Here is a 17,953-nt window from a genome sequence, read left to right as displayed (position 1 = left end):
ATGTTGCATCCTTGTCTGTCTATTTTTAGCGCTGATCTCAATAATAACTTCGCTTATATTGTCTGTTTTATGGAGGTCAGGGGAAATAACGCGCTAAAAACAAAGTGGGTCAGGCATACGGTGCAATGGGCAGAGAGGGTAATGTAATAGCTTTTTAAAATTACGGCGGGGCACACTACAGACCTCGCCATCAAGAAAGTCCGGCTGTATTTCACACAAACAAATGTATACATCGGTGTTATGTGTTGCAAAAAGATTGATTCAGAATGAAAATAGATGCATTGCCAATGTACTTATCCTAAGTAAGCCTAATGAAACCAACCCTTCTAAATGAAGTCTCGCGACTTTTGTACTTCCAAGGATGCAGAAAGGAACACCTCATATCTAATGTGTGTGTGTGTGTTAATACGTTTCTATCCTGCGCCGGACTGAGTGAGGAGGGTGGTGTGGTGAGGGGAGGCAGGAGATTGGCGGAGGTGTTTTTTCTTTTAACGTCGTGCTCTACCAATACATTGTTAAATCTAACTTACTACACACTATGCTACACTTGACCGCTAAACTTAAGTCCATAACACGCACACCTTGATCGTGTTTTTTCTGCTATTTCATTCTTTATATCCAAGGTGATCTGCATTTTCTGCGTCAGCAATGGTCTTGACACTGAAAATAAGCAATGTTCCAAAACATAGGGACAACGCGAGAAATGCTAAATGCGAACTTTTCAGCTTGGAACCACAAAGAGTGATAATACTGCACGATAAAACCCCATTTAGTATTTCAAATGGATACGAGTACCAAATTTAATGGTAAATATGCAAGCAAGGCCTAACTCATGTTAGATATTATATTACGCCCATGCAATCACGAGTAAATCTATAAAATTGTTTAGTCTAAGCCTATGCACTTTAAATTCTCATAAGCTCTGATATATTGACAGCCTAATTAAGTAAACACCTCTAGATGTAAATAAAATAAGGAAAACAGTTAGTTACGTCTTTCAGACAAGTAAAAGTTTATTGGAGAACCTGCTTCCTATCGACCGCCTGTAAATTCGTCTGACCGAGACAGGAATCGGATATCAACCTTCATTAAAGTTATAACCTATTGAGTTTAAAGCCTACTGATCTTAATTTCCCAATAAACTGAAACAAATCCTATCTAGTAATTGATTAGTAAAAACCAATGACTGGTTAGCCATGTTCCTGGAGATGAATTTGTACGTCGGTAAAATTTATTATGTGATTATATGTCACTAACTTGTGCCACCGGCGATAGAGGAAACAGAAGGCTATTTCAATTCTTCGGTCATATTCCGACAGAAAAGGATTTGGAAAGGATAATTGGGGTTCGGTCAAACAAGGAAAAGGGAGGACATGCAAACACCAAACAAGTTATACTTTTGAAGTGGAAGTTGACGCCCATACATATGCATCAATATGGAGTGGCGATCTTCCTGCCGAGCGTGTGCCTCTGGGCCGCCATATTGAAAGGTGCTCGGTCCAGCTCATGGTAATATATTTTACTATTATTGTTTTTACTCTTACTATCTTTTTTACTATTACTCTTATCTACTCAACATTACTTAGGTCAGAGATCTGAGAGAACTGGAAGTGGAGGATACTGAGAAATGTGGAGAGATGCAGCACTCAACAGGGGAACATGGGGAGGTCCAGTGCCGGCAGCCATGGGGTACCAAGAGGCCCGAGAGTGACCGAAGCGAGAGAGGGAGTATCAATATTAGCATTTTTACTATTATCATTATGTATTATTATTATTACTTGAACAAATTTCAGAGAAAAACTACCTTACAAACACAGGTCGTCCTAACCACTATAACCATTGTGGTCAACCCTAAGCATTTTCTTGGATCAAAGCAATGTCTACCATAAATGGTCCCTGTAAATTACAGGACTTTCTTTGCATACAGTCACTAAACACTAACTAAACAATAATGTACAATCACTACTAAATACTACCACTCACTATACACTTACTATAAGGCTTGCTAAAAACATAATTTTGTATGGTATAATATGTAGAAGCAAATTTTAGGGCAGCCGACCACACTTCACTGGAGCTACTTGGGATGAATGTTAGCCTTCAGACCTGAAGAGTCACCAGTACGTAGAGAATTGACCTAGAACCAAGGGCTAAATTTGATAAGAAAGCCCCCCTCACCCAGCACATTGGGTAATCCAGTTCTGTGAGCAGTGATGTGTGCTGTCCAGTTCAAACCTCCATCTGACCTAGTCAATTTCCTTGTGGTATTTTCATTTCAAAGCTCTAACAATGATCTTTTATCATCTTTACCAACCACCATCTTTTTGTAAATGGCTAGCTTTTTGGAATAATGAATCTGCTCTTGGACTGTTTCGTTTTGTTTTCGTTTGTATGGTGTTTTTACGTTGCATGGAACCGGTGGTTATTCAGCAACGGGACAAACGGCTTTACGTGACTTCCGAACCACGTCGAGAGTGAACTTCTATCACCTGTGATGTTCGTTCCAAATGAATGCCAAAATGAAGTAATACAAATAGCCCAAAGAAACAAATCCCAAAATGCAGGGAATGCAGAATACTTACTAATCATTATGGAATAGTAGTTTCATCAACAAATTAATGAGTTTAAAAACACACACAAGAAAGGTGAATAAAAGCAGCAACTATGTAGCTATGAACCTATTACATAACTGATGCTGCTGATCCACATCAAATTATTAACATCAGTAGCAGGAGTTACTTGCCGAGACAACTAGACTAAATCTTATCAGTTATATTTGGAGAAGCAAAAGAAATCATGAAGATCTGGAAGGACAATAATCAGGTTTATATAGCAACAAAATTGCCAGATTTTAATTCAAGAGGCCATCATGACCAGTGATAGATTATCAAGTCCAAAATTTGGAGCTTCCATTGACCTCTTCGACAATCACTAAGCTCTCTCTCTTGCAATTTCAAAGTACGAGTCTGCATGTGCATATATCTAAGCATTTATAAAGATATTGCCTCAAATACTATCAGCATTTACTTTTTATGAAGAACAGCTCAGCATCAATAACCTCAATGTTGCCACACTAGTTTTAGTAGCCATAGTCAATCAATATTATTAATATGTGAACGTATTATTATTTAATACCGTAATCAGACCCCAGACCCTATTTATTTAGCTCTCGTAGTGTTGGCATACAGGATGTCTTTATTGATGATACAATATAGATTTTCCAAATAAAAATTGGAACTATTTAAAAATCTTATACTTGGGTTAATTGACAATGAACAAGATTCTGACAAAAATGTCATGGACTGATTTGTTTTTAAAATTTGACATTATAAACTGAATCATGAGTTAATCCTCAAGTATACAACCAGTTAATGTGTCATATCTAATTTTTCCTATTATTCTGATAGTAAATGTATTTTAATTTTTTGGGCTAATACCATGTTACATAATGACAACTGAGTTAAAATTACTTGGAAATACTTTACAATGGCATGGATCTTACATTAATTCCAAATAGAATTTGGGTTGTTCAAAGAGTTAACCACTCCTAACTTGTTTTTGTGCACATAATATCTAGTGTTCAAGAATCTGAGAGCAATAATTACATGTATACTAGAAGTTTTCTTTATGAGCAAATGAAATGGACAGTGACATGCTCTAAGCATCACTTATGCATGATCACAAAACTTTAAAAGGAAAATTAATCACTAGTAAAATACTTAAAATCATACTTTAATAGGAAAATATTGTAAAACAAAAACACAGAGTATACAGTACTAAACTTTGATAGGTAAGGTACAGTAGGAAACAGGAGATTGCATTTGGTATAGCAATACAGGAAACTGTCACATTCTTTCAAAGCTACTGAATTTTTAGGTGATGAAAAAATAAAATAAAGTGCCTTTCAATAATCACAATGAGCTAGAATACATACATGAGAAGTATAAAAGAATCACTAAGGTGAAATGAACATGTGCGTCTACTGTAATGTTTAGGTAATACAAGTACACAGTACCCAAATATAGGAATGACCCCATTCTACAACATGGGATGGTCAAAAGTAAATAAAATGCTAGTTAATCAAATCACATCTCAACAACAACTGAGTGCATTAAAGAAGTACTACCTTAAAATGATTAGCAAACTACTACATAACAGATATGAGTTTTGAATATTCGTAACTGTAATTAGACTGTTTCCTCTTTTATCCTCCTAACAAAACTCCATACAACTTGTTTATGACTATTGTATGGTGAATTAAGGATCATGCTACAATGTCCTGAGCCAATGGATATTATTTCTGCGGATACTTGGTCTAACCAATCTATAAAGTAATTTGGTCCCCACGATCATGAACACCCAACACTGCAAAAAATACAAAATAACCTTACAGGATTTTCAAAATCTAAAGTCATACAGAGTAAAATGACAGCACAGCATTTGAACCCCTAGGTTATCACTTCAATTTAACAGACAAGTAAATACTTGCAATGTGGTAACCTACACATACCAACAATCTGAAACAAAAATTCTAACAATCCCCTTACCCAATGGAAAAACAATGAACATCTTTGAAAATATACTTTTCAACAATCAAACTCCCACGACACTATAAAAGGCCCCAACCTTCTTCAAGCTTTATCTGAATGGTCCAAGTTTTTCTCCTCTAAAGCTTCTCGCAACTGTCTTTCGTATATCTTCTTTGAATCGCAAAACCCCATGCGAGTCTTTCCAAAACTATTGGGACCAGCTGAAGTTGGGGTATCCCTGTTAGATAAAAGTAAAATTTTGTTAAATTTACAAACAAATACCTGTATAATATTAGTATAGACATTTTACAGTACTATGAAATTGGATGAGATAGAGTAGTACACAATACAGAAGTGATATTTCCTAAAAGATTTCTAAATAAATAAATAAATAAATAAATAAATAAATAAATATAAATAGATATATATATATATATATATATATATATATATATATATATAAATACTATATATATATATATCTATATATATATATATATATATATATATATATAAATAATATATATATATATATATAATAAATAAATATATATATATAATATATATATATATATATATATATATATATATAAATATATATATATGCTATATCTATATATATATATATATATATATATATAATATCTATATAATATATATATATATATATATATATATATATATATTTATATATATATAAATATATATAAAATATATATATATTATATATATATATATATATATCTAAATATATATACATATATATATATATATAATATATATATATATATATATGTATATATATATATATATATATATATATATATATATATATATATATATATATATATATAGATATATATAGATATATATATATATATATATATATATATATATATATATATATATATATATAGATAATATATATATATATATACGATATATATATATATATATATATATATATATATATATATATATATATCTATATATATATATATATATATATATATGATAAGTTTATATATATATAGTATATATATATATACTATATATATAAATATATATATATATATATATATATAATATATATATATATATATATTCTAAAAATCTAAAAGCACAACTGAAGTAATCAAACTTCTTTGTTGATCTGACTGATCTCTATCAAGTTAACCAACAAGCCATAAGTATATTTGCTATAAAAACAGAAATTCTTCATAAAACTTTCATTCAATACTTCCACTCATAGAACATTTAACACAATCCATAGATACTTTATGAAAGCCTGCATCCCTAATACCAAAACCCAAGCTGTATATCAAAAAGATAAAGTTGGCAAAAGACACAGCAATTATCTATTTCTTCCAGTGGCAAATATCATCAATCAACTTTTAAAGCACAAAGCACTTTGGAGATGGTAATAATGACTCATAATCAATCCAGCACTTTGTAAATGTATGTATTCTTAAAACATAAAATATAGGACAACAAGCAGCTAGTTCAAAACAGACATGAACCAATGGTTGTCAAGCTGCTAAAATTCTGTCATTTGTGAATATTCAAAGCCACTAAGTCCTTTCCTATATTGATCTAGAAAGTTAGTACCCTATACAGTTAAACCTCGGTTTTTGTACAATTCAGTTTTCATAAACTTTTTCTGAGAAATTTTGTCTCTGTTATCGTATGTTCCCTCGGTTTTTGTACAATCGGAAACGCTCCATCCAGGGCCAAGTAGGTGAATGGGCCCCGTATCGAGCACCCAAACAAAGCATCCCATCTTCTGTCGTGACCCATTCTGCTTTTGTGTTCATAGCTTTTGTTCTTTTTGTGCGTTTTCATTCGAGTACAACTGCTACATGAGTCATCATGGGGCCAAAGAAAGTTCCACGTGCTAGCTCTTGTGTAAAAAGGGTGAGAAACACAATAGAATTTAAGAAAGAACTCTTAGCAAAGTGTTGGAGGAAGTTGCATGCTGATCTGAGTGTGAAAATGCCTACAACAAGCACTGCTGTTAGTGAATTTAAGGCCAGCAGAGGCCGATTTGAAAAATTCAGAAAACAAATGGGCATACATAATGTGCCTACTTCAAGGATTAAGGACTCGTTTGCAAAGTGGAATGATGAAGGAAATTTTGTGAAGAATTATCATCCCAACAAAGAAGTTGTAATCCATGTCTCCAACATGTTTAATGACAATGCTGTGTCTAATTTTAGGCAAATTTTAAAGAAACGCCAGAAACAAATGTCTCTGGATAGTTTTGTTGTGCAACAGAGGTCCAGAAACTCTCAAGCTGATCCTAGTTATGTACGGATTATGTACAAAAACCGAGGCTCCACTGTTATCTTTCATGATAATTTCTAATACAATTCAAGGGAATTTAAATAATTTTGGTCTTTTATGCAGTGCTTACTGAATTTTATGGCGTTCAAAGGAATGTAGTATACTGTTCTGGTGCAGTTACCAATTAAGATAGTACATATAATTTACCTTCAATTAACATGATATCTCCATATAATTTCAATTAAGAATATCAAGCTTTTCTAAAAATGCACAAAAATGTCAAGATGATATTAGTAAACTCTTGCAAAGTTTGTGGAAGTCTCGAGTTTCCAAGCTTCAAGTTAAGTAAACAGCAAAGTTTCATGATCAGTATGAAAACACAAGCTCAACTCCACATCTTACGAGACTTGCCAAATAGCTGATAATGTAATGAAGCATGTTCTCTCCTACCTAAGTACATAAATGAAGTTGATGCTAGGGCTAATATTTTGTCATTTTGATATATTAAAGTTTCATCAACCCATACCCCAAAGAACAAAACAAATAATACAGTTGTCTATAGTAAAGTGAATTTGAAAAAAATCAAGCGTAGAAAAACAACTAACCTGCCAATATTCTTCATTCTCATCTTGGCTTCTGGAGGCATTTCCTCTTCGTCGTCTTCATCATCTTCATCACCAAAAACAGCAGCAGCTGAGCCTACCTTAGGCTTCATTGTCAATCCCACGTTGCTTGCCATTTTCTGCAAAATGTTACCACTTACAATAGACTTCACTTTGTGTGCCTTATATTCACTCCAGAACTCAAGTGAATGAACAGAATGAACATAGTTACTCAAGTGTAAATTAATATCATCTCAATAGTTTTTTCTTATTCCTTCAGTGCTGTAACAACCACTAAAAATATCAAAATTTACCCTCTGAAACTTTTTAAATTAAAACCTGCTTTGTATATAAGTACAGTACTGTTGTTGCCTTGTAAAACAAGCACAGCAGCTGTAATACATCAGCTTATCAGGTATTATGATGATTATGGATTTAGTTTGATAAAGAATAATTATAGTACATCAGATGATGGATATACATATTGTACTTAAAATTTCCAGATAATCAACTAGTTTAATGTTATTGTTATTTGAAGTAGTACACAGAGAAGAATCAGTGACTAATATAATTTTTCCATTTTTTAAACTTTCAAAGCAAAATTAGCTATAAAATTAAAAATTAATTATCACGAAATGCTTCATCCCAACAAAATAGTTTTCTTCATAAACATCCATGATAAGAAAAGAACAATTCACAATCTCAAACAAATTAGCAAAGACTGAGAACTTTACAGGATAAACAAATTAGCAAAGACTGTGAGAATTTTCCAGGATATATGTCCTACGTACAAACAAAAAATTTACCTTTACCTTTAAGATCACTGGTACTTGGAATTATACAATCTAGAAGACTGACTGAATTTTGATCTATCCAAGTACTGAAAACATTTTTCCTATAAGGAATATGTATATATTTTTTCGTGCAGCATGATATGCAGTAGTACTAATAATGTACGCTGCAGCTCACTAAAGTACCTACCATTTTAAGTTTGGAAAAGGCTACAAGCATTTGGATGCTATTTTTTGTGTCTAGATTTCTAACTTTTAAATGATGGTAAAAAATACAAGCAAACACTGTAGTTTTGACTAAAGGCCAAGCACTGGGACCTATGACGTCATCCAGCGCTGAAACAGAAATTGACAGTAAAAGGTTTTAAAGCTGTAACATGAGGAAAACCTTGTAGTTGCACTATGAATCAATTGTTAGGAGAGGGCAGGCAGTAAGATGGAAGAAAAAGAATATGAAAGTAGGTACAGTAAAAGGAACAACAGGGGTTGCAGCTAAGGGCCGAAGACATGCTGCAAAGAACCTTAAATAATACCTACAGTGCACCTCTTGCACTAACCTCCAGCGGGGAGTAGTTGTTATTGTGTACTATGAAAATATAAAGCCTCGTAATAATAAAAGCATTCAGGAGAATGTGGCTTTGCTTAGCTATACTTCACTGCAAAGTTTCAACCAGGGAGAATTTGTTTGGTAATGCATTCAGGTAGTACAACCATTTAAAAAAAATGCTCAAAGCTTTAATGTGGAGTTTTTAATATACATAGCAGTTGATCCCAGGAAAGACTGAATGTTAGGAAGTACAGTAATGTGCTATCTACAATACTGTACTGTAAATCCTTGCAGTACAATACTCCAGATAGTGCAATACATAGGTAATGTAGACATATTCCATCTGTAGTCATACACGAACATTACTTTCAATATATTGCTTCATAGTAAATTTTGCTTTTGGCAGATACAAGATTTGAATGGCATGCTCAAGCTGATACACAAAAACCTGAACAAAGCTGTTTTGATGTAGTAACACCAACAGCATTCAAAGGTTGTATGTAATGGTTTTGGGACCGAAGTTCAATCAGCTGTTCTGCTAAGAAGTTCACAAGACTGCAATGTATCTTCTAGATCAAGGCTCCTCCAGTTCAAACTTTTCTATGGCCTAAGCTCTAAGGCTCATGACAAAGCTTTGGGTGTTTCAGAAGGAGGCATTAATTAGTTTTGGATGAAGAATTTAGGTATGGTAGATGAAATAGTCTCTTGGTTGAAACTAAGTTGTGCATGTGAGATCCAATAGATGATTTCATCCACCATACCTAAAAACTCCATCCAAACTAATTGATGCCTTCTTCTGTAACGCCCAAAGCCTTACAGTTATCCCATAGCAAAGTTGGAACAGGAAGAACCAACCTTCAGAGCCTTCAACTTGATTGTACCTACAATTACCATAATTTACTTTCATTCCTTGAGATTCAGGCAAAGGCACTCGCAACTTCTCGACAATGTACCTGTGTTTCCTGCCCAGGACGAGTTGGCTGTGGAGGAGAACTTTATAGTGCCCTTTTTTTTTTCCTCCCTAATACAACATCTAATCTTAAACCAACGGGTCAGGATACTGTAGCTGTGAAGAGGTGTTACTGATAGTGATTCCCACATATCAAGTGAAGCTAGTAGTCGAGAATGAGCAAAAAGGACTTGTCTTGAATACTCATGGGGGATGGACTTCAGAATTGACTATTACCTCCCTGAACTTAGCAATCCTTAACTGGGCTCTCACTTGGAATATCTCTGCTCCTACATGGAGCATGACTGGTAAAGACTTTATCCTGGGGAGGATGCTACTGACAGTTTTCTAAGGTTTGAGGTTGATGGATTCCATCAATGTGTCACAAAAATCTAAGAGGACATTCTGAAGGATGTCAACTGTGAGTGGTTGGAAGATGATAGGAAGTGATCCTGGATGTTGAACCTTGTCTAACGAGGTTGATGCTACTGCCAAAGGTAACCAGAATGCTGATTGTCATCAAAACAGAGATGACAGCACTCCTGTCATGACCAGGTTTAGCAATGTCACAGATGACATGATATCATCACTTTTCTGGCCATCTCAGTTATGGCAGGGAATAGTTAGGTGGTACCTTGGTAGGGTCCCTTTAAACTCCTGGGGACAATGTCACCAAGCTTCAGAGTATTTCTTTTGCTGTCCCCTCCGCACCCCTTTCACATCCATCACCATCAGGTCATCCAGGTGCCCCATCTTCTTTCAGAACCACAGCACAGTATACCATCGTCATTCGAGTGCCACACCCCTTGCCAAATTCACTATCACATGAAAGTTGGGCCCCTCATTGCCTCACAATAAATCCAGATGACATAACTCTTCAACCTTTTTCTACATGTGAGACTACCAACATAGGCTCATCTGTAGGCATTATGAAGTGTAATGTCTTGTCAATAATACTAGCCACATGGGACACTGCTTTCATGTAAGGTTACCAAGGTATCTAATTTAGTAGGTGTTAAAATTACTTCCCTAATGTGCTGTGAGAGAGAGAGAGAGAGAGAGAGGAGACGAGAGAGAGAGAGAGAGAGAGAGGAGAGAGAAGAGAGAGAGAGAACCTTAAGGCCTGTCCACATGAGCAGGCCTGATCGACATGCTCAGGGGTTGAAGGGCAAATTCTGGTGGGCTTACCCGTGAATGTTGTCCACACGGGTGAGGCGATGGAGAGGTGGGCATGCCCAACGATGCCAGTAGTGTGTTCAATGCAGTACGATAAACATGGTGCCTACCGCAAAGAAGATAGTGTAGCATGATAATTGTTTTGTGTGTTATGAAAAAGAAGAGAATATGGTGCAAATAATGGCTCCGTAAAAAAAAAAAAATGTATATGGTTAACATAAGCCTGCCAGGGTCGAAGTTCAAGCCATCAGGCAATTTGACGGTTTGCCCGTCAAGTGTGCCTGTTAGAGGGGAAGTCCGCTGATCAGGCCCAATCGTGTGGACAGGCCTTTACAGCTTGTTCAGGTTTCCCCAGGTCCTTCAGTGTGAGGCACCTCTAATGCCTACCAAAGAATTGCTAATGCATCTTCTGGTATATTTTGCATCTTCCTGTCTTGGATGGTCTGGAGTGCAGCTTAGATATTTGTCGAGCTTATTCTTAAACACATCTACACTCACTCCTGATATGTTCCTCAGATGAGCTGGCAACACATTGAATAGACGCTGCATTGTTGATGCTGGTGTGTAGTGGATTAATGTCCTGTGAGCTTTCCTTAGTTTTCCTAGTATAGTTTTGGGCACTATTAATCTACCTCTGCTTGCTCTTTCTGATATTTTTAGCTCCATAAGTTTTCAGCAATTCCTTCTATCCGTTTCTATGCCTGTATTATCATGTAGCATTCTCTTCTCCTTTCTAGACTATATAATTTTGAAAATTGTAATCTTTTCCAGTAGTCAAGATCCTTAACTTCTTCTATTCTAGCTGTAAAGGGCCTTTGTACACTCTCTATTTGTGCAATATCCTTTTGGTTGTGTGGGTACCACATCATATTGCAATATTCAAGTGGACTACATACATACGTTTTATAATGCATTATAAAGTATAATAATGTGTTTGGCTTTTCTTATTTTGAAGTGCCGTAATGCCGTAACAACTTTCCCATTTTTGCTTTGCATTTTGCCAATAGTATTGCAATTTGATCATTGCATAACATGTTCCTTTTCAACATCACACCAAGGTCTTTAACTGCTTCCTTATTAGTGATTGTCTCGTTATTAGGTCCCCTATATGCAAATAGCTTACCTTCTTTATCTCCATAATTTATTGATTCAAATTTATCAGAGTTAAATACCATCTTATTTACCTCTGCCCATTCATATATTTTTTTAAGGTCTCTTTGTAGCGAGTTCCTATCTTTATCACAAGTAATTTCTCTACTTGTTTTTGTGTCATCGGCAAAACTACTCACTACCAAGTCCTTACCATTACTCTGTCTGCAATCATAATAACAAACAGCAATGCAGCTAACACCATACCTTGTGACACACCGGATATTACCTTATCTTCATCCGATTTCTCACCGTTTGCAATAAATATCTGTTTTCTGTGTGTAAAAATTCTTTTACCCATCTTCCAACTTTGTCCACTATATTATGTTTACCAATTTTTTTTGCTAATATATTATGGTCTACCTTGTTAAAAGCTTTTGCAAAGTCTAGGTAAACCACATCTGTTTCTTTTACATTTATCACATTTTTATATATGTTCTCACAGCGGATTAACAGCTGGGTTTGTGTATTTTTTTCTGGGTACAAAACCATGTTGTCCTATATTAAACAAATTATTTTTAATTAAATTTTTCATATTTTTCTTCATTACCCTTTCATACACTTTCACAATATGTGATGTTAGACTCACAGGCCTATAATTACTTCCCTTTAGTCTTGATCCACTTTTGAAAGTAGGGGTAATATTTGCTAATTTATGCTAATCATAAATCTTGCCTGTATCTACACTTTGCCTTAATAATATTGCAAGCAGTTTTGCGATAGAATGAACTACTTTCTTTAACAAAATGGCAGGGACACCATTTGGTCCAGCTGCTGTTCCATTTTCAATTTCATTTATAGCCTGCACAATATCGGCTTCATTAATATCTGTCTGATAAACATTCACTATTTTCATCACTTATTTCTGTATCATTATCTTCATTAGCAATTCCATAGGTAAATTGTTATATCTTTCTGCTAATAAGTTGCATATTTCTTTTTTTTCATTCGTTAATCTCCCTTCATTTATTAGGCCTATTTCAATTCTTCTCTTATTCATCTTTTTCGCATATGAGTACATTAGTTTGCGGTTTTGTTTGATATTTACTAGGGTCTTTTCTTTCAAGGCCTGTTTTTCCTTTTCTTTTGATTGTATAATCTTTTGTTCTGCATTTTCTATCTTAGTCTTCCAACACTTTCCATGCATTCTTTTCTTTTGCAAGACCTTTTTCCCACTTTCTGATTTTCTGGAACAAGATCCTTCTGTCTCTTGGTATGCATGACTGATGTTTACTTTTCTTCTTTGGCATATACTTATCCACTATTTTCTCCAATATTTTATATAATATACCCAAATTTACCTGTATATCACTACTTAGAAATTTGTTTTCCAAATCTTTAATTCTTCATTTATTTCTGACCATTTTATATTCTTACTCTAGAAATTGTATTTTCCATATCCTTCCCACTTTTTCATCTCTTGTTTATCTCTGTTTTCACTTGCTTTGGAATGGATTGTTAATTCTATGACATTATGGTCTGAAATACTCGTAATATACACCATTATTTATTTAACATAATTCACCTCATTCCTGAATACTAGGTCTATAGTATTATCATTTCCTGTTGGCAGGTGATTTATTTGTTGAATGTTGTGTTCTGGTAGCATATCTAATAGAGAGAGAGAGAGAGAGAGAGAGAGAGAGAGAGAGAGAGAGAGAGAGAGAGAGAGAAATTACCTCATGATTGGTTTCACCTCATCCAGAAGTGGAGGATTACCTGATCAATACTCTGCCATGTGGATTTACAATACTACCAACTTCAATTACTGAGAGCAATAACGTTGAGACTTCTGGATTAAGTTCACTGTTCCTGATGAGGGTCAATGAAGTGACTGGTGGCATTACCATGGATCATCTGGTATGGCATCCAGGAGTGTGTCTAACTCAAGTTTGAATATGAGTATGGGTTGATTTGTTATAGTTGAGATATTGAGGTATACAGTACAGGATGTGTTCAAGTTACAATAATTCGTCTTACGATAAGCTGATGTTACGATGGGGTTAGCAATTAATACAGAAAAAAAAGTTGAAAATACGTAGTATTTTTAAATTTTGTGCACAACGGCCGCAGGCAGCAGCGTACTACGCTGTACGATATGTAGGCCCTAGAGCCAAGTAAGATTAGGTAAGTGTTCGTTTGTGATTTTTGTGCGTTTATAAAGTACACTAAAAAAAAAAAAATTATGTCTGCCAAACAACCAAATAGGTCTCCTGCTGGTAGTGCAAAAAAGAAGAGGCAGTCCATCACTTTGGAGCAGAAATTGAAGATAATTAACCAGCATAAAGGCGAAAGGCAGTCATGGTTATCGCACGTGATGAACGTTTATCCCAATCGACGGTATCCACCATCCTAAAGGACAGGAAAGTTGTAATGGATGCTGTAAAGGCATCCGTGTCTGTTCATTCAACAGTTATACCAAAGAAGAGGACAGGGCCTTTGGAAGAAATGGAGCAGTTACTGGTAACATGGATGGAGGACCAAATACAAGAGGTATGCCACTCACCCTCTTGACCATTCAGACAAAGGCTTGCATGCTTTTTGAAGAACTGAAGAAGAAGTATGATGATAACCACAACAAAAGTTTTGCAGCAACTGCTGGATATTTCGTTGTTTCAAGAACCGCCATAATTTTCACAGTGTGAAAATTAGCAGTGAAGCAGCAAGCGCTGATGCCGATGGAGCAGCTAAGTTTAAGGATGCTTTGCACAAGATCATCGTTAATGAAGGGTACTTGCCAGAACAAATCTTTAATGTCGACGAAAACGGACTTTATTGGAAGCGTACGCCACAACAGTCCTACATCAACAAAGAAGCAACAATGCCTGGGTTTAAGGCATACAAGGATCGATTGACTCTTCTGCTTGGGCGAAATGTGGCTGGGTATAAACTTAAACCCTTTATGATTTATCACTCAGAAAATCCGAGGGCATTAAAATACATTGACAAGCATACACTTCCTGTGCATTACCGTCATAAGAAAAAAGCGTGGATGAATGCAGTGCTGTTAGAAGACTGGTTCGTTCACTGCTTCATTCCAGAAGTGAAAGATTATTGTAGCAAAAATAACACCCCCTTCAAAGTTCTTCTGATTCCCGACAATGCTCCTGGCCACCCTCAGCACATCGGAGATATTAACGAGAATGTAAAAGTTAGTGTTTCTGCCACCAAACACAACTTCTCTCATACCACCCATGGATCAGGATGCTGTGGCTACGTTCAAGGCATATTATCTTCGGAACACGTTTGCACAAGCTGCTCAGGCTATGGATAATGAGGAGAAAGATCTCAGAACTTTCTGGAAAGAATTTAGAGTTTTGAACTCCATTATGAACATTGGAAGGGGATGGAAAGAGGTAAAGAAAGAGTGTATGAATGGGGTCTGGAAAAATCTGCTAAAAGTGTTTGTGAACTCTTTTATAGGTTTCGATCAGAATGAAAAAGAGGTGGAAATCAATAAAAAGATCTTGATACTTGGGAAAAGTTTAGATTTAGAAATTGATGAGGAAGATATCCAAGAACTTATAGATGTGCAAGATGTAGAGCTAACGGCAGAGGATTTAATTGAACTTGCAGAAGAGAGAAAAAAAAAGCAGAAGACAAAGAAGAAATAAAAGAAGAGCTGGAGCGAACGTTTACAACAAAAAGACTGGCAGAGGCATTTGGTTTATTTGAACAAGGACTGAAACTTTTAAGTGAAATGGATGGGGACGAGAAACAGTTAGCCAAAGTTCAGAGGGCTCATCAAGACAATGTTGCATGTTATTGATTAATTTATGAAGAGCGAAAAAATGCACTGTGCAACCTACAATGGATTACTTCTTCAAGAGAACGACTCCAGTGCCTTCACCTCCCCCCGGCCCTACCCCCTCACTTGAGACTCGATCCTGTACGTCTTGGAACAGTTGTTTCCTCGAAATGCCTGAACTAACAGAAGAAGAATTTCTATCTGAAGAGGAGCGAATTGATGATCCTGCTGCTTTATCATCCTCCTCCTCTTCCGATTTTTAGTTATATGTACCCTTGAACACCCTGACACTGTTCACGTATGCCGACAACGGACCGAATCTTGGTGAGTACCCTTTACACTACAGTCTGATTCTTGTTCTTATTATTAAATTTCTTTTTATACTTAATCATCATAAGTCAACCTACACTAAACCACCCGCATTACCTGATATTAATAATTACTCTGCCGTACATGTAGTATAGGTATACTGTGTAGTGTAGGCTAATCTTCCATATATGTGTATATATGGTACTGATTAACTTAAGTGTAGGCTAGGCTATATTAAAGATACGATTTTTTCAACTAACGACAGGTTTTTCGGAACCTAACCCCATCATAAGTAGGAAAATACCTGTACCATAGGTTAGCAGCTAAGACTGCAAACGGAATGTACAATCAGTTTTAGCTGGGTTATATTGTAGAGTACTGGTAGTCCCCAGATTTAGCTTACATTGTTCTGAAGTTATGTTGCTCTTCAAATATATTCACAAAAAATATAAACATTTCCCAGGTTAATGTGCATGTTCCAGGTTTACATTGCAAGTCTAACAGAAGACTGGAACTTTAATATGGCTCCAAAATGGCAAAGTGGTAAAAATTTTGAGGTTTTTTGATGAAGAGCTCAACCAAAATACAAGTTACATGGTCTTCGCGACACCAAAAAGATTAAAAGCATGGTTTCCTTACGATTTTCATTATGTCTCGGGTTATGCTGTTTCTAAGATTACATCACAGAATAGGACCAGAAGCCTCGACATAACCCAGGAACTGCCTTTAGGTTGAGTTGGAGAGTATCTAGCACCTGTTCTAAGACTATGATATAAAGGATTTTAAGAGTGCTCATGTCTATGCTGGATAACACAGGCGGCCCTCGGTTAGCAGCTGGGGCTCTGTTCCTGGCCGCCGATGCTAAGCGATTTTAAAACCTATGGCTGCCGCACCCCTTCTTTCAGAATACTAGACCAGTTAACAGCGCCCTAGACCAGTCAAACGACACCGTAATCCAGCAATGGCGCAACAAGTAAAATTATATTTATGCTGTATAGTACTACAGAATTTACTGTACACTACATTATAGTATTATAAATACTGTAAAGTGAAAAAAAGCCTAGCTTTAATCCTTTGGGTGTTTAGAGTATGTAATGATATAACATGGTTTTATACAGTGTACAGGTAGCTGTAGTGTTCAAGTTACGATAATTCGTCTTACGATAATCCAATTTTATGAGACCAAATTACAATAGCCTAGCTTTATCCCATCTTCTAGTTACAAAAGTTCAAAAACATTAAAAAGAGAATGATTAAAGTTTGGTTTTAACGTTATACTTGTTGCGTAAATGTGTACAGCCATGAACAACCGAACGAGAAAAATTCTTTTTTTTCTAAGTACAACCAAATTGAATAACAACATCCATTTGTCTTGTATTTCAATCATTGTACCAAAGTACGCTACAGTGTTCCCCCCGTATTCGCGGATATGTGTACCAGACACCCCGTGAATAGTTAAAACCAGTGAATAGTTAGAACCACCACTAAAAATGCAAATAACTGCCTATCTTGAAAGTTCAGATACCAAATGTATACCTTAAATAACATCCTACTTCAAATATACCTAAAATTACTAACCTATTACTGTATTAATCTTTGAGGTTATATAATTCATATCATTTCAAAGTCATCTTAAACATTTTACCATAAAAATGTATACCTACAGCCAATAACAACAGAGAGAGAGAGAGAGAGAGAGAGAGAGAGAGAGAGAGAGAGAGAGAGAGAGAGAGAGAGAGAGAGAGAGAGAATAACTCCAAGACTCCGACTCCTTTCCTTCTGCCAATATGTATATCAGACTGTCATTTACTCCCCCGCCCTCCTTCCTCCAAGTGGATAAAAAGACTGGGAATCGCTCTTTTTTTTTTTA

At 35.5% G+C, this 17,953-nt stretch overlaps 1 protein-coding gene across 4 annotated transcripts in view; it reads right to left on the bottom strand.

Moving 5' to 3' along the window:
• Nucleotides 1-3,713: 3,713 nt before the first annotated feature.
• The window catches only part of LOC135219335 (PEST proteolytic signal-containing nuclear protein-like), a 121,324-nt gene continuing 107,084 nt past the window's right edge, over nt 3,714-17,953 (bottom strand). For all 4 annotated transcript variants that reach the window (XM_064256008.1, XM_064256010.1, XM_064256011.1 and 1 more), the window contains exons 3-4: nt 7,418-7,554; nt 3,714-4,767 (exon numbers count right to left, since the gene is read on the bottom strand). In XM_064256008.1, the coding sequence (XP_064112078.1) occupies nt 4,632-4,767; nt 7,418-7,554 (273 nt within the window). In that variant the 3' untranslated portion in view covers nt 3,714-4,631. The remainder of the gene's footprint in view (nt 4,768-7,417; nt 7,555-17,953) is intronic.

The sequence above is a fragment of the Macrobrachium nipponense genome, chromosome 1, assembly GCF_015104395.2.
Source record: "Macrobrachium nipponense isolate FS-2020 chromosome 1, ASM1510439v2, whole genome shotgun sequence".
Lineage (NCBI taxonomy): Eukaryota > Metazoa > Arthropoda > Malacostraca > Decapoda > Palaemonidae > Macrobrachium > Macrobrachium nipponense.
The sequence above is the reverse complement of the archived record's forward strand: the minus strand, read 5'-3'. Positions and strand labels throughout refer to the sequence as shown.